General features: G+C 42.8%; 1 protein-coding gene across 1 annotated transcript in view; it reads right to left on the bottom strand.

Moving 5' to 3' along the window:
- bean1 (brain expressed, associated with NEDD4, 1) overlaps positions 1-25,556 on the bottom strand; it is a 72,291-nt gene extending 46,735 nt beyond the window's left edge. The window contains 3 exon segments of the mRNA XM_077229287.1: positions 23,525-23,653; positions 24,503-24,574; positions 25,098-25,556. Of these exon segments, the coding sequence (XP_077085402.1) occupies positions 23,525-23,653; positions 24,503-24,574; positions 25,098-25,125 (229 nt within the window). The 5' untranslated portion in view covers positions 25,126-25,556.
- Between the last annotated feature and the right edge of the window lie 520 nt (positions 25,557-26,076).

The following is a 26,076-nucleotide window of genomic DNA, read 5'->3' as shown; positions in this document are numbered from 1 at the left end:
GCTAAAAGCTGAAAATTGCTTAAATACATAGTTCTGGCATTAAACTCTGGATGGTGCAGGCTGTTAAGTCTTTGACTCATTTGATAGCAATCACATCATTATCTACATGGCACAGCTGATTGGTTTCTGTTGCATCAGCGTCCAATGAGCTGCAGCTCAACATTCAAACAAATACCGGGGTAGGGAGTGCAGCGCACTTTCAGAAACCTTCCACCTTCCCCAGCTCCACCTGTATAGATCTGCTATGGGGGTTAAATCATCTATGTTATTTGCACCAGCAGCAGCAGCATCTTACATGCTCACAGCAATGTCTGTGATTGTATTGGCAGTAGCAAATATCAGTACTTGCACTGCAGCAGCAAAAGCAGCGTATCAGATCTATTCCACCAAGACCAAATACATTAACACTGCCATAGCCATGCCAATCTCCCAAAGAGTTGTCATGATATAACTTATTTTGATGAGTTAAAGCAATGTAAAAAAAAAGCATGTTGTTATAACTTATTAATAATATCATTTGTTACAGAGTAGTATTGGTTTATAGTTAGATTAAATTAGCTTTTAAGGAAAGAAATGGCATGAGAGGAGCGTAAAATGTCTAACATCACAGATCTTATGTTTTCAAATCTGTGATGCACAGCAGGCAAAGGACTGATGAGATAAGACAGAGGGAAGAGCCCTTAGTGACAAGGTCACAGGATGGACAGACGTGTTGTCAAGAACACACAATCCATTCTCATAAAGCAGGAGAGGGCCGCTCCAATGAACAGCTATTGATCCAGGCTTTGGTGTTTTGTTTCCTTTTAAATCACGAGAGGATTTTCAGGCTTTGAAGCCTCAGTACTATCTTCTTTCCAACAACCCATTTAAAATCAGACAAGCACTTGGACTTAAAATAATGAAGGATTAAAATTATAAAGATTATTTACTCTAACTGTGGATAATACTGCTATAATTAATATTTGGAATGAAAATTATCACAGGGCTTATATAAACAACAGAGGAAAAACAATAATAAAAAATGAATAAGACTGGAAAAATGTACCCAATTATATCATAATGAAATAAAGAAGCTAATATTAGAAACAAATAAAGTGAGGCAAATTATTGCAACGGTTGAGTTATTACTGCTATAGTCTCTTGTGCATATTAATTGTGCATATTATTGTCTTTTTCATGCTCTCATAAATATCAGAATAAATCTCACTAACAAGAGTTTATTTCCCTCAGAAGAAGCCTAAACTCTAACCCCAACTGTTCAGATGCCTTTATAGGGGCACGTCTGTAGAAGCAGAAGTGCTAAACTGTCACTGTTCAGTTCAGGACATCAGTGTGTTGATTTAGCAGCAGCAGTGCAGCTTCCGAGTATTGAGCAAACGTCAACTCTGATTCAAGATCCGCACTGTGGAAAGCATTAGGCAGTCATATCAAATGAGCCACTGAGCGAGGGGAAGCATGGAAAGCCATCAACATAAAAAAAAAACTCCTGTTCCCTCATGCCAAGGGCAAGTCTGGCCACACACCTTCCTATAAAAAAGACTTACGAAGTAAGGAAGAGTTCATCACAAAATTAAAACTATTATAAAAGTAGTCCACACAGTGGATTATATTATAAGTCTTCTGGAGTCATACGATAGCTTTTCGTTATTAAAGGGGGAAGAAATCCCTCTCTTGGTGTTTGCAAAGGCTATTCTTCAAAATGGCAATATATGCCTAGAAACGACACAGTATAAACCAGTGAGATTTGGCATTAATGATTGTAATCCTGGCGCCAAGAGTGGGGTTGTGTGAGATTCAGTGAAGGGAAATGCTCTTCTCATAAAGCTTTCATATGTCCTCAGAAGACTTAGTAAAAACCTAGTGCATGAGTCATATACACCATGTCTATTTACACATTTTTTTTTGTGCTTACTAAATAGATAGTTCATCTAAAAATGAAAGATACGCCATCATTTATTCACCTTCATGTCATTCCAAACCTGCATTATTTTCTGTATTTTTGTGTGCCTATAATTAAAGTCAATGTTCTTCCAATTGAATCTCATATGTTCCACAGCAGAAGAAAGTTAGTCATAGAGGATTGGAACAACATAAGGTTGAGTAAATCATGACATAATATTCATTTTGGGTGAATGGAGCCTTTAAGCTTGACGGACATGGTCCTTAACAAATCTGCATAAAATTCTTCACAAATTCTCATTTTGAATACATAAAAAACAGCATACATATTTGAAATGGCTCAAGGGTGATACAATGACAGACTGTTCATTTTTCGGTGAACTATCTCTTAAATGTTTACTAACACCTGAACACAAATAAATCCAATTCAAATCAAATGTTGTTGTTCCTATAAAAATGGCCTGCTCATTCGCACAACAACAGTGCCAGGTGGCTCGAGAACGAAATCCTTGAAATAGGTTCCAAGGTGCAAATCCATGAAAAAAGTTAAAAAAAAATAGTTGTCTCTGCGCAAACTTCAAAAACGCAAATCTGTGAAAACGCTGATGGCGTGCACATGCGTATTACATGTTTAGTCTATATGTATGCGCGTTTGAATATATATGTGGGCAGGCGTGTAGTCTATCTTTAAAAAATGACCTCAACAAATTACTTGTCTGACCTTAAGAATTATTTTTAATTTGATAGAATTATTTATCGCTTCCACGTAGCCAATTGAACTGGAATTATTTTGACAGTGTTTTATCTGTACAGAGGTAAAGGGAAGGGAAGGAGGCCTTCACAGGGGAGAGACTAGTTGACACTGCGTTGTCGACGTGTCCAGGAGCAGGTCCTTTATACTGTTTGTACACTGTATTGGTACCTTAAAATGTGTGTTCATACCCAGACAAAACATGGCAAAACCGGATGTAACTGACATTAAAATTTCATATTCTCCTGATCCATGTTCATTACACTGGTGTATTTCCTCTAAACTGTGTGCACACACGCACACAGATACACACCCACACAACAGTTTGGATGAGCTGTTCACAGCTGGCGTAATGCATTCATAATATTTCCCCTGCAGGGCCTTTAATGTGAGTGAGAAGAGTCAGCGGTGATCCTGCGGGCCTGTAACGGATGCTGGCTGTTTGCTCTGTGACGGATGGGGGATAATGGATCTGATTCTGGCAATGATGTTTGCTCCCGTCCGCCGCCTGTGCTGAAGGCGGTCTCTGGGAACACTGTGTCACTGTCTGGCCTTGTTTGATGAGGTTTGTTACTGGGCAGTCTGTCTGTCAGCACGCTGGGCTCGTTCTAACCACCCCAAATCGACAGAACAGAACTGTGGGCTTCAGCAGCTCAAGGTCAGTCTGTACCCAGCGTCATCTGACTCGGACTGGACAACAGCTGTTGAGCGGAGAGCAAGACACTATAAAGCATTGGGACAGAAAGTGAACACGCCTAAAAGATACCACGAAACATGAATCACATTGACACAATGCATGCACACATTAGGGTAAAAATATGTAGTAGGAGATCTGCAACAGGAGGGGATAGCTGCAACATTTAGCTTTAGCTCCAGCTTTGCTTGTGTTTGTGCGGAATTTAACAAAGCCCCAAGAACACTGTTTTGTGTCATGCCTAACAACACCATTAGCTGTTCTAAAATCACTGTAAACCACGGATTCACTTGGCTTATTGCTTTTATAAACCGGCTACATATACCTGGCAAGATTTCATACAATTAACATACAGCAAGAAAAAATGTAATAAATTATTAATAACAACATTTGTTTTTAACTAAAATCTATAGTCTTACATAAAATATGCATCAAACGGCAAGTGACCCCAGGAGCAAAGTTGATATGTATACTAATGACATGACTTTTCATGAATACGTATCATTACACCTAGCTGATATCCCAGCTATATCAGTCATCCCATTTACCCCCCTAATAGGTAAACATGCAAGAAAAGCAAATAAATGGTAGTAAATATGTTGTTAATTATTGCATCAAAATCATGCCAAGCAATTCCTCCATACTATCTAAAGACTAAATCATTGCTTTTGGTTTGCACGTGTAGTCCAAAAGGAGGTGAAAGAATGCAACATGCCACAGTGAGTTCTTCTAATGGAGATTCAGAGCCATTAATTTCTGGTATAATGGAAGAGAAAGAGCCTGCTGTACAGTACACAGTGGAGCCTGTAGTGAATTGGATGTGGGTCAGAGAAATGCCGCATATCTAGGTCATACTGAATCGTATAGAGGCTTAAGCCTTCTCTTATTCTGGCTCACCTATTAATAAAGCCCATAGGGGAGACACAGATTACAATTCTGCCTGTGACGCTCCATATTCACAAATCACAATCTCATTATTTAGCCAGACAACAAAGCTCAACTGTGAAAACTGTGTAAATCATAGGGAATAGCAACTGGCTACTCCCTAATTTTTCCCAATTTGACACTGGATGAGTGCTGAAGATTTGCATACAAAGAAAATTCTGTCAATTCTACTCACCATCATGTTTTCCAAACCTGTATGATCTTCTTTCTTCTGCGAACATGAAAGTAGATATTTTGAAGAATGTTCGTAACAGTTATGGTGGCCATTAACTTTCAATGTATGGACAAAAAAGAAAGTCATACAGGTTTGGAACAATATGAGGGTCTCAGCCAACTCAGGTCTCCCTTTCTGTGCCAAACACACCTAGTCATTGGGGGAAAAGCTGTAGATTGTTTCAACTGTTGGTATGAAAGTTCCCTTGGTTAACAGGGAACTCTGATAAGCAGGACAGAATGAGGTTGTAATATATCCTCTGGAGGGATGCATTTCAAATGTGGGTAAAACAAAGGAAGTGACAACAGCAGCAAAACAATATTTAAGGCAAAATGAACCATGTCCTGCCATAATCGGACTTAAAGTCAGCATAAAACAGAAGTTGTGTTAGTCTTTTCTTCATATTTTAACATATACCCGAGTGATGTGGCTCCTCAAACAACAACAAAAAAAACATAGGTACTTGATTTTGTCCATCGGGAATTGATTAAATTATTGTGGTTTTCTATTGCTGCGATAACAGGTCGTCCCGCCTTTACACGGAGAAACACATCATCAGAGAAGAGAAAAGATGCCATTGCAAGAGGGAGGGGAAGTTATTTTGATTCAAGATTACAAGGCCACATGAATAATAAAAAAAAAGATTATTTATAATAAACACTGCAATATTCTATATAAAAAAAAGAAGAATAGTCCATTTTGATTTCATGGTGACTTTAAAGCCACACACATCCACATCATCCGGTCTGGTAACTTTTTTTCCTGGATCTGCCTTCATTGATGACAGCAAGGTAACAATCGCTTTCGCCCAAAATTGCGTCACTGATTGTCATTGCTGTGAAATTAAACCACTAAAACATCTCAATACAATCAGCCTGACTAGGCAATAGCTCTCCATATAGCTTAACAAACAAGCAAGCTACTCTGGTGTTAGTATAAAATAACACTGTGCAAGGTTGAAAATGACCCCAAAAGTCAAGATATTAATTGCCCTTGTATAAGTTCTTGTTTGGTGTAATATAGCTATATTGTATATTTGTTATATTGTATAGACAAGCTATTTTCTATTGCTATTTTCCTAAATCAGCACGATTGCAAATTATACAACAGTTAAATAAACAATAAGTGTATTATATTAATTTATTATTTTTAGAGACAATATTATCAATTTGTACTGTTGTTGATTTATTTTGCCAACAAAAATAGATACAAACAGCAGAACAGTTGTGTCTCCCTGGAGCATAAAGTGAATTTTCATTCTTGAATGATTTTTTAATGCGTTTTTAAACAAATCGGGTGAGTCAATGATTCAATGACCCATTTATAAAGACAGTTGCTCAATTCGGAGCCACAAACTAGTACTTTCCCCATATCAAAATGTCACCATATCCCATGTCACCTGTTTTGTTCATAAAAGAATCAGCCTGTTTGAACGAATCGGTCGAATAAATTATACTATGATTCACTAATGAAGACTTGGCGCCACCAACTGAAGGTTTTAGTTTCATATATAGTTTCATTTTATTTTCCCCAAACATTTCTATATTTAAAATACTACGTTTAGAACATTCATCTCATAACATTATTTGTGCAATTGTAATTGCAGTGTAAATAGATTTTAATAAATGGTAAGATGGATTTTATGATACTGATTTAATTTAATTGGTATGAAAGCCATAAAGTCTATAGTGTTAATAAGTGAAGTTATTAAACGATTTTCAATAGTATGTAACTTTATTTTTTGTAACTAATTATGAGAGGGCTGCCACGGCCCAGTTGACAAGCATGTATAAATTTGTGGGATCTTGTTTACCAATATTCAGTTTAAAATATGTTAAGAGTAATCTATATTTCAAATATTTAATATTTATCAATAAAAGTGTGCAAAATATTACTTTTTAAAGTAGACCTATTATGCTCCTTTTTACAAGATGTAATATAAGTCTCTGGTGTCCCCAGAATGTGAATGTAAAGTTTCAACTCAAATACCCGAGCTCAAATACTCAAATATACCTCAAATCATTTATTATAACATGTTCAATTTGCCCCTATTTACCTTTAAATGCAAAATCTACTGCTGCTCCCCGCCCCCTTTCCAGAAGAGGGTGGAGAATGTACAGCTCCTGCGTGGATACTCCAGCAACAACAAAACTGGAGAATCTCACGAGCCCAAAATGTCCGAAATGGCTCAGCCTTATACAGTATTTTCAAACCGGAGTGGGACACATTTGGATAGAGTCATGAAGAAGTTACAAGTTGATGAGTTAACTATCGATTAGCATTTTCTTTCATGATCATCAATACATTTTTGTGTTTATGTGAGGACACCTACAGAACAAGAGAGAGAATATACGCTGCATGAAGATAGGACATGTATTGTTTTGTTTAATTACAGTTATAATTTATATATTAATCATGTATGTAGATAGGACATGTATTGTTTTGTTTAATTACAGTTATAATTTATATATTAATCTTTATCCACATTAGCCATACAGCTTTGCTAACAAGCACATTCAGAGACGCGATTTGGAAACATTCACAAAATATGAAGTGCGATACTTACTTTTTCTGGATATGAAGTTTAAGCACGAACAGTTGGTATTGAGCCATCTTTCAGAATCAACTTGTGCAAATCCAGTGTTGAACTGACCTTCGTTTGCGAAGCAGTACGTAAAATGGTTTGCACAAACATAACACTTTATATAATTTCTTCTGCACATTTCCTTCATAAATGAAATTCATCCACTGTGTCCTCATGCAGTGGCTAAAATGCCGGGAGTCTATGAAGACTCTTATGTTCATTGGTACATCCATAAACAGAACATTTGTAATGTTTATGTGGTGCAGATATTATATAAATAGGTGCTATAGCAAGGAAATAAACATGGCGTGCTATGTGGGGCTCACTCAGGGTGGTATCTATGCTAATTAATCATTTTCACATTTCCGGGTTTCTCAGAAGCAGAAGTCGTCATAGATGGATAAACTGCTATAGCGGTGAAAGAGAGACTATATGAAATATATTTTTTTGTGTGTTCACATTTGCTCAAATAGCAAAAGAAAAACTCCATAATAGTATTTCCACAACTTAAAAAAAAAAAAAGAGTAAAAAAAAAACCAGAGAAATTGATAACGGCAGTCAGAAGAGAGAAAGATGTCAACTTTACCGTCACTCCCATAGCCATTGTATTAGAAACACCATCCCAGCAGAAATCTGGAACAGCGTATTTACAGACACTGCTTCTGATTTATGGGGATTATGAAGAAAAAAAGTTGGTGGATTTTTACCATTATAGGCTAGTTGTTTACACACACTGTGGACACACATCAGTGTTCAAACACCATGAACATAATTTTTTTGTTAAAATGCAAGTATTTTAACATTTTAAAAAAAATACCACCACCTTAGCTGCATATACACAAAGAACATGATAAATTAATAATATGCAACAGTTGATAAGGGGGAACTTCAATAGATTGCTGTAGTTTTCCCCAGCTATTGCACTGCAGTATGAATACAGTTTAGTGTTTTTTGCTTAGCCATTGTGTATGAGGCAAGACAGCTGCCTCAGTCGGCTACGCTGTCATGGGAGCTGTCAGACGGATTTGGTAAACATAGAGAGAGTACAGCAAGTCAGTGTCAAAATCTCCCCGCTCCACTGTCTAATTCAAGAAGACTAAGTGAGAGTGCAACTATCCACTTTCATGTTTACTGCTCCTCAACTTTATAATGAATCTGTGAGATGTTTGTAAAACCACAACCACTCAAAATAACAGAAGACACAAAGAATGACAACTGTGCACCTATTATAGGAATTTGACAACATTCACTGTCCAACACAAATTTAGCAAACACTGTTGCAGTACAAAAACTCTTTTTTTATGTTCACAATAGCATACTTCCATACATTCCATACATACATTCCACTTCCATACATACTACTTCTGCTGTATGGAGCATGCAAAATGTACTGCATGCATAAAATACCTGGATTTATGCCAAATTACATGGGAAAATGTGCATTTCTGACTGTGGTGAGGATGCGCAGAGATATCAAAAGCTGCAGGAGGGCAGAGAGAGCCCTCAAAACAAAATATAATCTTTGCAGATATTAATATATTGCTTGCAAAAAAGAAAAAGTAAAAAAACAACAACTGACTATCCACTGATGTTCTGAATCCTTGTTCTTGCATGTCATGGACAAAAAATTATATTAAATATGACTATCTATTTTTTTTCAATCATTATCTTCCTAAACTCTAAAAATGACATTTTCACAGCAAAAAAAACAAAACAAAAAAAAACAGGAGTAAATACTGTGTACAGCATATGTTACACAGTACACACTACAATTAAATTTTAAACCGTATCAGTTAGCGTTTTTGTTTTAAAATAAGTAAAAAATTAAAAATAAATACATATAAAAAATCCAATTATTGTATAGTTGTCATGCTAGGTTGTTGCAAGGAATGTGTACGACAAATGTGATTAGAACAGGGAACAGACTTTAATGATAAATCCAAAAACATGTAGCTTCAACATATACATAAAAAAGATCGGACATGGAACTGAACAAAACAGTGACTATATACAGGTATACACCGGGATAATGAGGGAAATAAACAAGAACAGCTGAACAGAATGATAAACTAATGAGTTACCAAGGAAACAAACTACGAATTCAGGAAAGGCTTAACAGGAACTAAACAGAACATACATGTTACAGGGTTCCTGAGGAGGATGAGGAACTGTAGAGGGATGAAAACAGTCAAGGGCAAGTAGAACAATCCATGGGGGATTGGAGGGTGGGAGGAGCCAGGAGCAGGAGGAGTTCGGCGGAAACCCAGAGTCCAGTTAGGACAATGCCCCACAGCGGAGTAGAGGGACGGAGGAGCCATTGTGGAGATTTCCTCGGCGAAGCCATGGGGACAATGGAGCCGTTGGAGAGGGAGCCCAGAGAGCGGACAGAGCAGATGAACCAGCACGACACCACAGGGTTTGGGGGCTGCAAAGGAGCCGTAACGATGACCCCCCGGGGTGGAACCAGGATCCTGAATGGCTAAGGTGGAACCAGGATCCTGAAGGGCTGAGGTGGAACCGGAGTCACTGAGGGCCGAGGTGGAGCCAGAGGGAGGGCGGAGCTAGATGGATCCGTAGTGGCTGAAAGACGTGGTGCAGCAGACTGTGGTGCAGGCGAGGTGAGGGGATATCCAATGGAGGTGGAGCCGGAGGATCAAGGGAGCCCAGTGGAGCCATAAGTCAGATGGTCAGAGGTGGAGCCAAGGCAGAGGACTCAGGGCAACGGGCCGAGGTACGCGAACAGCGGCTGGAGGCGGAGCAGGGGTGTTCCCTTTCGTTGTCACTCCGAGTTACGTCGGATGACGACGAATGGGGTTTCGCTTAGAAAGCCTATCAACTTTGAGTATTACAAAACGAGCCAATGGCAAAGAAATGCCATGGGTCTGCGGAATTTGCATGACGTAACTCCGCCCCACCTCGTGGGTATAAAAGGAGGACGCCGGCAACAGGCAGATATGTTTTCGCTTCGGAGCCAAGTGTAATTCTTCACTCCTTAAGCTATCTCTGATTGTCAGCTTCTTACGAGACGAGCAACTCTCCAGTGTTGGTGTGACGGCGATCTCCCGGCGAGTGCACACTTCCTGCTTATCTGAGCGTGGTTTGCCAGCGAGTGTGTTCTCCGCGGGCGCTTCAGCACTGAGTTTCTCTCACAAAAAGAGCTTGCACGCCGCACGTCTTTTTAAAGATGCCTCGCCCGTGCACTTCTGGTTGCGGTCGGCTGGTGTCTGACTCTGATGGGCACGAGCGCTGCTTGGTGTGTTTGGGCTTTAATCACGCTAAAGCAGCGCTCGTGGATGAGTCATGTTCTTTCTGTGGGAACATGACCATCGCAACACTTAGATCGAGACTCAATGATCTCGCAAGAGTGAGAGTCCCCTCATCCACACCCCGATATAGCGCCTCCTCGAGAGGCTCTACTTCGGCTGGTGGCCAGGGTGATCTGAGGGTGACTGTGTGGAACAAAGCGCCGACTATCCGTCCGTGCCCCGCAGCACCTTCTCCAGTGTTGCAACCCGCGAGCGTTCAGGGGATCCTCGCGGGACCGTCCTTTGAGGTCCCGCGGGTGTCCTTTGGCGCTCCAGAGGAAGATGCGATGTCAATCGCAGCATCACAAGGCGGGTCTGATTCGTCTGGAAGTGATGACTCGTCACAGCTGCCACCCTCGGGTGTGAATACGGCTGTGGCTCAGTCCGATCCAGAGATGTCGGCCATGCTTTCCCGGGCGGCTGGATGATTGGTTTTTGGGTGCAGCTGCGGCTTCCCGTCCTCAGCCTGCCCCAATACCTTTCTTCCCGGACGTGCATGATGAAATCTCGAAGTCCTGGAAGACTCCCATGTCTTCCCGCGACCGCTCGTTGATTTCATCCGCCTTTCCTCCCCTCGATGGGGCAGCCGCCCGTGGGTACACTGGGCTCCCCCCGGTTGAGCGCTCTGTTGCGATGCAGCTGTGTCCTCAGAGTGCTTCTTCTCGCGGCGAGCCTAAGCACCCATCCAAAGCCTGTAGGTTCTCGTCTACCCTAGTGGCGAAGTCCTACAGAGCGGCGGGACAGGCGGCTGCCTCTTTGCATGCCATGGCCACTCTGCAGGTCTATCAGGCCCAGATGCTAAGGGACATGCACGAGGGTAGGACGAACCCAGGGCTCTTCGATGAGCTGCGCGCCGCCACCGACCTCGCCCTCCGGGCGACGAAGGTGACCGCACGCTCCCTGGGTCTGGTGATGTCCACAGCTGTGGTCCAGGAGAGACACTTATGGCTGAACCTGGCTGACATGCAGGATGCTGAGCGCTCTCGCCTGCTCGACTCCCCCATGTCCCAGGCCGGCCTATTCGGCGGTGCGGTGGAGGACTTCGCCCAACAGTTCTCCACCGCCCAGAAACAGACTGAGGCCATCAAGCACATTCTGCCCCGACGGCCCGCTGCTGCCTCCACCCAGCAGACCAGGCAGATCCCTCAGTCTGTTCGCCGCCGAGGGCGCCCTCCTGCGGCTCCCGCCCCTCCCGCCCGGCCCAAGCAGCAGCCTCCACCCGGGCCCGGTAGCGGAGGAAGCCGCAAGAAGGCGCCCCAGCCCTCTCCAGCCCGCCCCCCGCTAAACGCCGGGCCAAGCGGCGCTCCTGAGACGGGCTACTCAGGGATGTTGAAGATTACTTCTCAGGAGATGGTAGCAGGACCACTCCTTCCCCCGGTGGAGGGCCGGGGGGGAATCTTTTGTTCTCCACTCCCCGCTGCTCACCCACGGGTGGCCAGCACCCTAATGTGGTTAAAGAAAGAAGTAACATTTCCATCCCTGAGCACACAGAGTTCTCGGACGACACGGTGCGCCGCCCCCGAGCCGTGCACCCCTCGTCCCCCTCTGTTCCGGAGCCGGTTGACAGTGCGCGCCGTCCCCGGACCGTGCCGCTCTCTTCCGCCTCTGTCGCCAGCCCCCTGGCAGAGCAAACCCCCGTGGAACGTTCTTCCTTCCCTGGTCTCCTCTGTCAGGGCGCGGTTAATGACTGTGCCCCCACGTCCGGGCCAGTCATTCCGCCCTGCTGCACCATCGGTGGGAAGTCTGTGGTCCGTATGACCCCGCTGGTACAGTTCTTGGGAGCCTGGCTAGAGCTTCCCCTCCTGTCCCGATGGGTGGCACGGACCATCAGGCTCGGCTACGCGATTCAGTTCGCGCGGTCTCCTCCCCGCTTCAGGGGAGTCCGCTCCACTTTGGTCGGTGGCAACGCCCCTATCATGAGAGCAGAGATCGCCACCCTGCTGGCGAAGGGTGCGATCGAGACCGTCCCTCCGGCCGAGATGAGGACCGGCTTCTACAGCCCGTACTTAATTGTCCCCAAGAAAACCGGTGGGTTACGGCCAATCCTGGACCTGCGTGTGCTGAACCGTTCCCTTCACAGGCTGCCGTTCAAGATGCTCACTGCCAAACGCATTTTCGAATGTGTGCGGCCCCAGGATTGGTTTGCAGCAATCGACCTGAAGGACGCCTACTTTCATGTCTCCATTCTCCCTCGACACAGACCGTTCCTTCGGTTTGCCTTCGAGGGGCAGGCATACCAGGACGCGGTTCTCCCTTCCGGGCTAGCCATGTCTCCTCGCGTCTTCACGAAGGTCGTCGAGGCAGCCCTTGTTCCCCTTCGGGAACACGGGGTTCGCATCCTGAACTACATCGACGACTGGCTGATCCTAGCTCACTCTCGAGACCAGGTATGCGAACACAGGGACCTAGTGCTCCGGCACCTAGCTCGTCTGGGCCTTCGGGTCAACTGAGGAAAAGAGCAAACTTTGCCCCGTGCAGAGGATCTCTTTTCTCGGTATGGATATCGACTCGGTCGCCATGTCCGCGCAGCTTACGAGCGAGCGCGAGCAGTCACTGCTGACTTGCCTGAGACAGTTCGAGGGCAAGAGTATGGTTCCACTGAAACTCTTTCAGAGGCTCCTGGGGCATATGGCATCTGCAGCCACGGCAACGCCGCTCGGATTGCTTCATATGAGACCGCTTCAGCTTTGGCTTCGCGACCGAGTCCCGAGGTGGGCATGGCAACACGGCACCTTCCGAGTAACAGTTACTCCGTCCTGCCGTCAGAACTTCACCCCGTGGTCGGACCTCAGTTTTCTACGGGCCGGAGTGCCCCTGGAACGAGCTTCGCGGCACGTCGTTGTAACGACAGATGCCTCCTCCACGGGCTGGGGTGCCATGTGCAATGGACGTGCTGCCGCGGGCTCCTGTACAGGACCCCGCCGCCTCTGGCACATCAATTGCCTCGAGTTGCTGGCCGTACGTCTTGCTTTGCGCCGCTTCCGGGCCGTGCTCAAGAACCAACACGTACTAGTCCGTTCAGACAATACCGCCACTGTAGCGTACATCAACCATCAAGGTGGTCTACGCTCTCGCCGTATGTCGCAACTCGCCCGCCACCTCCCCATATGGAGTCAGAAGCATCTGAGGTCGCTTCATGCCCTTTATATCCCTGGAGCCCTGAACTGTGCAGCCGACGAGCTCTCACGGCTTCAGCCCCTCCCGGGAGATTGGCGACTCCATCCCCAGTCGGTTCAGCTGATTTGGGACCAGTTCGGGGATGCACAGATAGATCTGTTTGCCTCTCACGACTCGACCCATTGCGACCTGTATTATTCCCTGACCGAGGGCACGCTCGGCACGGATGCTCTGGCGCACAGCTGGCCGCGGGGCCGCAAATATGCATTTCCCCCAGTGAGCCTTCTTGCGCAGACCCTGCGCAAGGTCAGGGAGGACGAGGAGCAGGTCATTCTGGTCGCGCCATACTGGCCCGCCCGGACCTGGTTCTCCGAACTAGTACTCCTCGCGACAGCACCTCCTTGGCCGATTCCCCTGAGGAAGTACCTCCTTTCTCAGGGACGGGGCACCCTATGGCACCCTCGTCCCGATCTTTGGAACCTCCACGTGTGGCTCCTGGACGGGACGAGGCAGGTGTGAGTACCCTACCACCAGCGGTGGCGGCTACCATCACTTCCGCTAGAGCGTCGTCCACGAGACACGTCTATGCGTTGAAGTGGAACCTCTTCGTCAACTGGTGCTCTTCTCACCGAGAAGACCCCCGGAGATGTTCGATTAGTGTCGTGCTTTCCTTCCTTCAAGATAGGCTGGAGCGAAGGCTGTCTCCCTCCACCCTGAAAGTCTATGTTGCCGCTATTGCCGCACACCATGACCCGGTCGAAGGTAAGTCTGTTGGTAGGCACGACCTGATCATCAGGTTCCTGAGAGGAGCGAGGAGACTGAATCCTCCTCGCCCTCCTCTCGTTCCCTCTTGGGACCTCTCAGTGGTTCTAACTGCCCTGCGGAGTGCTCCCTTTGAGCCGTTGCAATCAGTGGAGCTTAAGTTCCTGTCTATGAAGACAGCGCTCCTGGTTGCATTGGCCTCCATCAAGAGGGTGGGGGACCTGCATGCATTCTCCGTTGACGAAGCGTGCCTGGAATTTGGGCCGGCTTACTCTCACGTGATCCTGAGACCCCGGCCTGGATATGTGCCCAAGGTTCCTACCACTACCTTCCGGGACCAGGTGGTGAACCTGCAAGCGCTGCCCCCGGAGGAGGCAGACCCAGCCTTGGCACTGCTCTGTCCAGTACGCGCCCTCCGCGCCTATGTAGACAGGACGCAGTGTTTCAGGACCTCAGACCAGCTCTTTGTCTGTTATGGTGGGAAGCTGAAGGGAAAGGCTCTCTCCAAGCAAAGGTTGTCTCACTGGATAGTGGACGCCATTGCTTTGGCATACCAGCAGCAAGGTCGACCGTGCCCCCTTGGTGTGACTGCCGACTCCACCCGGAGTGTGGCATCCTCTTGGGCTCTAGCGCATGGCGCCTCGCTAACAGACATCTGCAGAGCTGCAGGCTGGGCGACACCTAACACATTCGCCAGATTCTACAATCTCCGAGTGGAGCCAGTGTCCTCTCATGTACTCGCTTCAACCGGCTAGTACTGGACCCGCTCAGGTGTCTTCGCTTGCTCGCCATTCCACTCCACGGACTGGATACGTGCGATATTCTCCTCAGGTGAGCTTCCCCGAAAGCCCTGAGTCCCTCCAGCACTCCTGACGTTGGCGCCAGTGTCTATTGCCTGTGCGTCGGCTAGGTGCCTCCCGTGTGCATGGTCCCTCCCCTGAGCGACCCCCACATGTGTATTTCCACTGTAAGCCTCTTGAGCATGTGTCTTTCCCTTGGCAAGCCACCTTGCCACCCCTGGGGTTGAAATATTCCACCTGCGGCTGGACACCCCAGTGTTCTCCATGTCTCCTTCGGGTCACATGTGTATTCTCTAAGTCCCCCCCTCTGGGTTGGCAATAAATGCATATTTCCTCTAAGCTATGGGATATGCTCCCCAGTGTACCTTGGTATTCCTGTGCTAAATAGGAGTCCTTCGTCCGTGCCAGTCTCACGACAGGGATCTCAGATTTACGCAGGGCACTGGAAGACAGCTGAGAAGGTGGCGTTATTAGACTGGTAACCCCATTCGTCGTCATCCGACGTAACTCAGAGTGACAACGAAAGGGAACGTCTCGGTTACGTATGTAACCCTTGTTCCCTGAGTAGGGAACGGAGACGTTACGTCTGCCTGCCACTTTCCGCTGTACCGCGGGGATCGCCTGAGCTCAGTCTTGGCTCCTCAGAGAAGAAACATATCTGCCTGTTGCCGGCGTCCTCCTTTTATACCCACGAGGTGGGGCGGAGTTACGTCATGCAAATTCCGCAGACCCATGGCATTTCTTTGCCATCGGCTTGTTTTGTAATACTCGAAGTTGATAGGCTTTCTAAGCGAAACCCCATTCGTCGTCATCCGACATAACGTCTCCGTTCCCTACTCAGGGAACGAGGGTTACATACGTAACCAAGACGTTTTCTTGACTGGGTGAAGCTGAAGACCTGGCAGATCCACACAGAGAGAAGCAGAGGGGCTGAAGGAAACAAGTGGAGGTGGGGCAGAGGAACTGGCTGATTTTGGATGAAGAGGTGGGAAAGAGAGAGGCTGGGAGGGAATTCTGGGAACACAGTAGACTCTGAGCTGGGCAGGGCCAAGAGAGTTCATGCGGGGCGGGACCAGTGGAAATTCCCTGAGAAACAGGGACATTTCCTCATCCAAATTCTCAAAATATCCACCAAAGGTCAGTAGCAGCTCACCATCAGTGGTGAGAGTGTGGGTGGGGTTGTCCTCTATTCCCTACGACGGACGATGTTGCCGGTTTACACACCTGGTCAGACATCTTGTGAGGCTCAGGCTCCGAGGCGATGGCTTGCTCTGCCCTATTCTTTGGCATGGGCGCGTGCTCTGGCGTTCGCTCCGTGCAGCTTGGCTGGCTGGGCTCTGGGCTTGGCTGCGTACCGTTTGTGAGGGTTAATCCATCGCAGAACATACAAAATTCAAAAGTCTGTCTACAAATGCTGTACTGATTTAAAAGGCATCAGATTACTCACATTCATTTCCTATTTTAAGTATTTTATCCTCCTGCCTTTATGAGCTTTATGAGTTAGAAATGCCACTCTAAATATATTCTTTGCCACTTTTAAAAACACAGAAGCTCTCAAACAAGGATAATGAATAAAATAGTGGTTCCTATTCTCACCTCGAAGACAGTTTCCTGTCATGGATGGGCAGCCATTTAAAGACACCATTCCCATGTCATTTAACCCAGATTAAAGGGCACAGTGGTGATAAACCTGGGTGCTTTGGATACCACATATCCCAAGCAAGTTAAGCTAAGGGGGGATTAACGCCAGAGATCCGCATTATCTAGAACTCTAGGGTTTTAGCGGGTCAGGAGATGCAATAGTAGGGCCCATTTCTGCCGGATTTTCTAGATTTGATCCCAATCTCGCCGTTATGGCTGGCAGACTGAGCCCATGGGATAAGGCATTGGCCCTGTGGCTTAATCTAGTTTAAGTGGCACCCATGAACCACTTCTGTATGTCTCACTCAATCAACATGAATCCACCCATCTCCCTTTTCAAACCCAAATATAGATCACCTAAAAAACATTGACAAAGATTATCACTTTGGGATAATACGGACTGCCAGGCACAGATGGAAAGCGCTGCAGGCTGGAATTATTGTGCTGCTGTTGAGTAAAGCTGAATGCTGGAACTGCAGCTGTTACTGAAATGCTGTATACTCATAGAGCACAAATCCAATAAATCCAATATTATTTTATATTTGCCCGTTTTACTATGGTCTGATAAATTATATACATGACAATCTCAAATTTAAAATTACATGAACAATTAAAAACATGTACATTTACCTATGGCATGCACAATACATGACCATAAATACCAGACAATATTCACATATTTTTGGTATGAAATAATTAATCCAATACTGAAAGTAAACAATATAATGTAGTTTTCTACTTTTCTACTATATCTAATAAAGTTAATGCTTGATTGAAGTTTAATATAAAATTGGAGATTTTGTGAAATATTATAATAAACTTTCCTTTTTCTGTGGAACACAAAAAAACTTATTGACCATCACATCAATTATTGACCATGAAAATAATTATTGGAAATTGGTAAATTTCTTATACTGGTGCGTTTCCAAAAACATAGTTCTATGCCAACTTTGTAAACTGCTTTATGAAAGAAGAAGTGATTTAGTCCCAAAGCAGTAGCAATTGTGAAAAACTCATAAGTATTACTATCATGCTAACTCCCACTTCCCTCCTCTCACTCTCGTATATAGCTCATAAGCATATATATTCATAACTCTTGCAAGGTTGCTTCATTCCAAGAGTGAAATTGTTAGTCATGCTCACATAATCTCGCATCAATTTTTTAAAATTCAGACATAAAACGATCTGATTTTGTCTGATGGTTGGAGCTGTTGGATATAGTTTGATAAAAATTCTTTGCACTAAAATATGAGCAGATCACATGAACATTTAAAACCGAGCCAGACTCATTTCCCATGCCAAGTGCTATTTGTCTAATGTTTCACATTTTGTAGGAATAACAGTCTCCACAGGGAAAAGATAATATCTCAGTCAGGGCAAGATCATATTTTTAATAGCAACAGAATTCATAGTTTGTGATATGAAACTGTAAAATATACGGTTATAAGCACTTTGGTTATATCAAATGTCTCAAGGATCACAAGTGAGTTAACTTGATAAACTGTACATTATTATCAGTAGAAAGGAGAGCTGCTATGGACTAATACTGTTTTAATGTGGACCACTGACATTGTCAACTGTGCAAAAGCACGGCCAACTCAAGGAAGTATGTCAGTGTGGGTACTCTTCCTCAGGAAAGGTTGTAATAAAGTTTATTTTGATAACCCAAAACTCAGAGTCGCCCATTGCTCATCTAATTGAAAGCGTTTATGTGAGCAGTAGCAGGAGAGACCTTCTCGCTCTAGAATTAAAATGCATATGCACTCGAAACAATCGAAACAAAGCCTTTCTACAACTGGGATTTGCATGAACTTAAAAGTAGCCATGAAAGTCACCAAGTTTGGGGCACCAAGTTTGAAAACAGAGCATTTAACTAGCATACGACGCCGTGCTAAGCCGTCTGACAGGAATAGAAGCAACCACGCATGAATCTAAAGGACTGATGCAACGACAACGGTAACATTTTTAACAACTTTGAATCTTGCTTTCTTGTCTTCTTTGCCCCTCCCTCTGGGATGACTGTAGGAGGGCGAGTGTTTATGAGTGGGCTGTAGTAGCGATAATGGTGGATGTTGTCTGTGCCAATGATGTAGGGAGAGGTATGATGGGTGTGCTATTTCACACACACAGCAGGGGCATCCCCAGTGGGCTAGAGCCAGCGTCAGCAACCTGGCTGCAACACACAGATCTAACCAGCTGAGACACTGCCTGACTGAAGGTCACATCAGGAACAAAGGAAATGGCAACACAGCAGGCGATCTGCTGATCAATACTAACTCTAATTGGGCAGTAAGTAATATTAAATACAGTACCAGGTAAAATAATATGTCATGCTACAAAAAAAGGGGGGGGGGGGGGGGGGGGGGGGTTGGAGCATAAAAGTTGTCCATAAGATTTGATGATGAATATTTTCAATGAATAACACCCTAAATTTGGTCTGTTCTTTATACAAAGCTATTGTATTACTTTAGAATACTTGCATTAAGATGCATAAGTTCTATGGCCCACTTTTATGATACTTTTATAGTGCTTTTTGTCCTTTGGTCCTTGACAGCCAAAACAATGTAGGTTTTTATCATTATTTATGTTTTGTTATTTGCTTCCACTGTGGGGGCTGGGAGCTTGGAAAAAAGCTGTCTGCAGGGACCACAGGGCTAATGTGACATATAAAGTGTTGGATAGATGAGCAATGTATCATGTATCAGAGTGAATTGAGGGGAGGGACTAGACAGCGCTACTCTATGCGAGTGCATTTTTAAGGAGTCCTGCAACCTGCAGGCTTCTGCATTGTACATGAAATTTTAACATCTGGGGAAAGCAGCAAGACACATACGATACATTTCAATATTTTAAGTGATCTAACTATAAGGTACCACAGGTTGTCTTCAGGTGCCACACACTACTACCTCAGGAAAATATCATTCTGAAAGATTCCGACATTACTAATGATCAAAAATATTCATGTTAATGAATTCATGCAGGGGGTTATATACATTACAATAGAAATTGATTATATTTTAATATAATATCTCAGTCTGTCTCATCCACTACATTACATTTGTCACAGAGCATCATTCCTTACCCATTTCTATACATAATTCCTAACAAACACAACAAGATGCAACGATATCCAAAGACAGGCAATTTTTTAAATCAATGGGGTGAGGTTAAACAAAATACAATGTCATGTTCTTTTGCTACGTGTTGAAAGCCTTGTGACATCATCAGTGTAAGTAGATACAATTTCCTGTGTCGGTAAACAGTTTAGCTAAAGGTCAGTCCGAATTAGTAGATGCCTTAAACGCGCTATGGCTAAAGGGACTGCCTGTCCCTTACGAAGGTGTTTAAAAGAGGATGGTGGCCACTTAGCAAACAAGATAATAGCCTGGTTTCACAGACAGGGCTTAGATTAAGCCCGGATTAGGCCTTAGTTCAATTGGGACATATAATTAGCTTTTTTAAACGTGCCTTAAAAAAACATTACTGGTGTGCATCTTGAGATAAATCAATGGCAGTAACAAATTTAAGATATACCAGTGCAAGTTGCTTTCAGTTAAAACAGCTCAAACATGCATGTTAGTCTGGGACTAGGCTTGAGCCTGGTCTGTAAAACCGGAGGTATATGTCAGTTGGAAGAACGGTAACATAATCACACACATTGCCTCAGGTTTCACAATACTGGTCTCGTATAATAATTACAGCAACAACAAAAGGTGATATTCTGATTAAGAATTTGCAAGGAAAAGAATGACTGAAGTAACATTGAGCATGCATTAACATTCAGGAACCATTTTTCTAATATTGAATCAACTAGCAAAACTAATTTTTTATTGGATTTGTTTGCCCAGGGTGGAGAATGATCCCTGATGGCTGACAACCTACCTTAACGTAATTCAACGAGAAGATGTATCGCTCTCAGTCAAATATATGTATGAAAACATTTAAATTCTCATTCTTAGATGACATTTCTGGCACTCTGAGTAGTAGTTTACATGCTTTATATGTTATTGCGCTGTAACTCTGAGCTCTTTCAAGCTGCCAGACAAACTGAGGAGAAAAGTGCTCCCTTTAAAACAACCCTGTTTAATCAATTCAGTGTCAAGATAGCCCAGTTGAATCACAACTTGGAGCCACGTTGCCATGGTTTCTGTCTCGACCCCCAGCTAGCTGCCTACAGTTTGGTTTGTTTGTTTATTCCTCAGAATAAAAATGGTATCAACATTTCAAGTGTGTGAAGTAGGGATGTCAATTTACATTAATTTAAACAACAACTGATTATGGGAATTTATCAATTAAACAGTATCCTTAACCTCTTAAATCCGAAGCCAGGGACGCTACTAAGTTAGGTATCATTTTAAAGTTTAGAAGATTGGCATTAGTGAATATAGGGAATATGACCTTCACAAGTGCTTTTAATTTTTTACAGCAAAATGTTTGTTAGCAAATGTTTCCATGTGAAAGAAGTTTCTGTCTATATAAAGAAATGCAACAAGAGTCTCAGCGCGATTTGTAACTCAAATTAGCACGTGATGCGGAGTGTGTGCAAGACACTCCGCTTCATGTATTTTATAATGTCAGGTTCGCATCTTCTCTCTTTATCCCAGAGCATTTGATGTTCTGTATTTATTATCTTTAAACTGATTATGACATTGGCATGATACATTTACCTGACATAATTAATTGTTACACTTGATTTTATTCCGACTGATTGTTTTCCCAAGTAGATTAAATGGATTTGTATGTTACCACAAGTTTTGCGTCAGATTAGTGACAACTAATATTTGGCACTAATTCAAGTGTAAGTGGTTCGCAACGACAAGAATTGAATTTCCGTTTAGAACAGCAAATATGTTGCTTGACCAATCACAATTTGGGTGTTTCTTATCTCTGTTTTAATTTAATGTTACTTTATATAAGTGTACGTGTGAACCACGATATGGCCAATCCAAACCTATTAAAAGAGGAGTAATGTTGGTCAACTTATATCTGTAAAAGTAGCCATACCTCTGCCTGAAGTAAACGTTACTTTAATTTCAAGTGTATGCAATCACAGGGGCTATACCAAAGTATCTTTGATTGTGTAACAAGAAAGAGACTAATCTCAGGTATATAGCCAATTACCTCTGTTTGGTGACCAAAACTGATGAGCTTGTGATCGTGAGACCCACGTTAAACAGAAGGTGTGAGGACCGACATAGTTTCCTAATATGAACGGGTAAAATATAAGTAAAGAGTAGTGGTCGACCGATATATATCGCCAATACTGATATATCGGCCGATATTTGGCATTTTTAAAATATCGGCAGATACGTTTTTCTGATTGGCCGATGTGTTGGAAGCGGGACTTTTATTTTGACGGCGGTGCTGAGAACACCAGCGCCTGAGAAGAGAACGGCAGCGCCTTATCACACAGCGCTCACTCACATTCTCTGTCTTCATTAGTTTACGATCTCTGTCAGTCATATCTAATACTTTGTTAGACAGAACTGGTAAACAAAGAAAGTAAATGGTATGCGAAAAAGTAAAGTGTTTGCTATTATATTATTTGTAACAGAAAAGGCAAACAATCAGGCTAAAATACATTGTCATTTAACGTCAACATTCAGCAAATGCGCATCTCCATCATTTAAACAAATCTCTGAATATCTAATAAACGTTTAATTTTACAAACCTTGCAGATTTAATCAAATCCAGCTGTGATATCTTGTGAAGTGTGCATTTGTAGCCTGCATAAACGTGTAACGTGTTACGTTCGGTCTGTGTGAAGTGAGTGAATGCGAACAGAAGATCAGCTTCACAAAAGACGCGTTCGAAAATTTTTAAATCCTTCAATTTAAAATATGCTGTGCTATATCCAGTTGCCCACTGTGTCATATTCATATCGGTTTCACTGTGTGCTGTATGTAAAATTAGTAAAAAAAAGTATTTATTTAAAACAAATGATTACCAGTGTGCATGAAATTACCACATTACTGGGTGCCCTGTTACAGTGTTTACTTCCTTTTTATTCACATATTCATACATTTTTAAACAATTACTTTATTTGTGAAAAATACTGTGATTGCAGATTCAAGAAGTTGCTATCTAAAGTATAAGCATGTTTATTTTAAATATTATATATATATATATATATATATATATATATATATATTCCACCCAGCTCTCTAAAATATCGGCATCGGCCATAAAAAAACCCAATATCGGTCGACAATTAGTAAAGAGTTAAAAGGAAGAATCAAAGAAGAATCAGCCAAACTGATCAATTGCATGGCTTGAAGACATTAGGTGTGTTCGACTTGAAGCGGTGCTGTGCAGACCGATCAGTTTATTATATAAAGGTATTGCAAGAGTGATTAGAAAACAGATGGTTTTCAATATTCTGTAAATATAAAATGTATTCAAAGAGTGTGGAGATTTTTCTATCATCCTTTACTTTCTCTTCCAGTCCATGATTTGTATCTCACCTACTGCTGGTGGTTTATGTGTTACAAACACAGAGTTACAGACCACAATTTTACACAAATTTATAGAACAGAGGCTTCACACTAGGGATGCTAACGATTAAACGATGATAGATAAATTGTCAATAATAATTTAATTTGGTCAAATAAGAGAGGTAGTGTTGAGAAGCGTGCGTCTCATGTGCAAAACACGTGCGGCAGACACACAAGAATAAATGAAGCGCGCACCATAGTTAAATATTATGTACCATGTTGGACTTGATGTGGCGCTGTGCAGACCAATCGTTGTGTATGACATCAAAGTACTGCGAGAGCAATTAGAAAGCATACGGAACTGGATGTTTTGCTTACCTGTACAAATCAGTTTCATCAACATGTACTCCCTGCCACAGTCTTTCTTATAGTAACATCCTAATCGATTGACCAATCAAGTTCCAATTTTGAGCTTCTCCTTTTTGCAAAGAAGGATGATGGTCTCATCTGCAGGAACAAGAGAGAAAGAGGGATAGAAAGAATGTAATAAGTATGAAATCGACGATCACCCAGATGTTTAAATGCCCTGAGGCTACATCCCACCTGGGACCACCCACCCTATTTCAATCATATGACCACAGACCCTATATATTATTTATGACAAAGAGCATGTTTATTCAAATAAAGCCAAAACACCAGTCCGTTCAGAGAGCATTTTTCCAGACAGATAAACCAACTAACTATCTCTTAAAGACTTTAGCTCGTATACAATGCTAAAACAAGCACAATTTCAAATTTGTAGTGTTTATGTGGGGTTATAAAAAGTCTTATTTTTGTATTTTCTATAAATCCAGTTGCACAAAAAAGGAGATGATTAGAAAATACTGTATGAATTGAGTTGTAAACAGTTTGATTGATTTTGAAATGGTTCATTCAAGTGCAAAGAACTACAACTTGATGACTTCATAATATTTTATTAAGTTTATCTTACCAGTGATTCATGATTCAGGGTACTAATGATTTATTTACAATTTGCATTTGACTCAATACTTCTCAAAAACAACAGTGCCATAACTATAATATGAAAATGGAATTAGAACAGAAATAAAAATTATGTAAAACATAATTTTCTTGTTCTGGATGATTCCCTGGGCAATAACAAACAGAAAACCACTTCAAAGTATAGATTTTTCCATTGAACTGCAGCAAAGTTGTGTATAATCTTTAAAATGGAACAACAGCTGATAATCGAATGACATAGGCTACATTAAGTGTACACTAACCTCCAGATAACGTAAAGCAAATATGCCTAATTATACAGGACGCATTTGAGAAAGCATGCATAAAAGTACTCACATGCTTTGGTGTAATTCTTGTCAGTCTTGATTATATCAGAAGTAGTGAAAACAAGACAGTGCAAGAGGAAAACTGGAAATTAAAAGGAGCAGAGAGACAGTTGAAAACGAAGGGGTGACATTTTAATTTCATTATCATAGGCTATTATTTTATTGTAATTCTGCATCCCTGCTTGCAGAGTTGCCTCTGATAACATTACATCTCATGGGATCTCGGGATCTCAGATGTGTGTGCAGGTGCAATCATTCAGAACCAAGGGAGACTCCTTGAGCAACAAGCTACCATGGAGCATGGCTAATAATTCAACAAACTAAGAGTGGTACATAGTGACCATGTTGTAACATTATTAGGTTACGAAAATAGCTAATTTTGAAGGGAGAACACAGACAGACAGACAGATAGATAGCTAGATAGATAGATAGATAGATAGATAGATAGATAGATAGAATGTTACAACATAAAGCCATTTTTAAGTTACCAGCCAAAATATTTTTACACTTTACATTTCAGCGAAATGAGACCACAGTCTCTCAGAGTATAGTGAAAACTGTCATGTCTGTATGACTTTGAGATAAGGAACAGGTAACCTACTTACCCGCTCGCAGAGAAGAAAATAGACCCATGGAAGTTAAACGTGGTGTTTCTCGGATTGCTCTGCAAAGCCCATATGGGCTTGCAGCTGAATGTTACTCTGCTACCCTGTTACTCTGCACTCCGACGTGTTTCAGCCTACCTACCACATCCCTGCAAATTCAGCTCCTCTACATGTCTAAATATCTTCCGCGGTCGATTGTCTCGTTCACTGCATGCATGTACAGCACATCAAATCACCTGACAGAGTTGCGCAAACGAGGCTTTAATCCGAATCCAAATTCCAAAACGATTTCTTACTTGATCACGGCGCTTTTATTACAGAGACTGTTAAAATAACAGCTAACAATTGCTGTATGTGTATCCTCGACTGCTCGCCACCTCATGGCTGAGTCTCCTGGCACTTCATAAGGCTTTCTGAATAAAGAAATGAGGGCAGGTGATGCTGTGCCTTTACAGAGAGAGAGAGAGAGAGAGAGAGAGAGAGAGAGAGAGAGAGAGAGAGAGAGAGAGAGAGAGAGAGAGAGAGAGAGAAACGCACTCGAGATTGACGAATACTTAATAGTAAATAAAACGTCTCAATAGAAGAGAAAATCATAATCTTGGTTGATTTTCTCTCCTCTCTGCTCGCTTTCCTGTTGAGCTTCTTGAAACAATAAATTACTTACAAAACATTTGTTATCATCGTAGGCTAAAGAGTGCAGATTAGTGTGCTATATTGTTTAGGGATAATCACAGAAAGCAAAATTATACTGTAGCCTACACACAGAGCCGGTCCGAGCCTTTTGGGGGCCCTAAGCAGAATTTGATTTGGGGGCCCCCTCCCACTACGCGAAGTCACCTGTGCTTGACGATTATTGACACAGATGTCACGCAATAATGATACATTATAAATGAATACAGTGAGGTTATGTATTAATACAAAATAAATACTTAAAAAATAGATGCCTACTTAAATAAAAAGTTTTAACTTTTACTTTAAT

This window comes from Siphateles boraxobius, unplaced genomic scaffold (genome assembly GCF_051911475.1).
Source record: "Siphateles boraxobius isolate OS27281-9 unplaced genomic scaffold, OSU_SipBor_1 130, whole genome shotgun sequence".
Classification (NCBI taxonomy): Eukaryota; Metazoa; Chordata; class Actinopteri; order Cypriniformes; family Leuciscidae; genus Siphateles; species Siphateles boraxobius.
The sequence above is the reverse complement of the archived record's forward strand: the minus strand, read 5'-3'. Positions and strand labels throughout refer to the sequence as shown.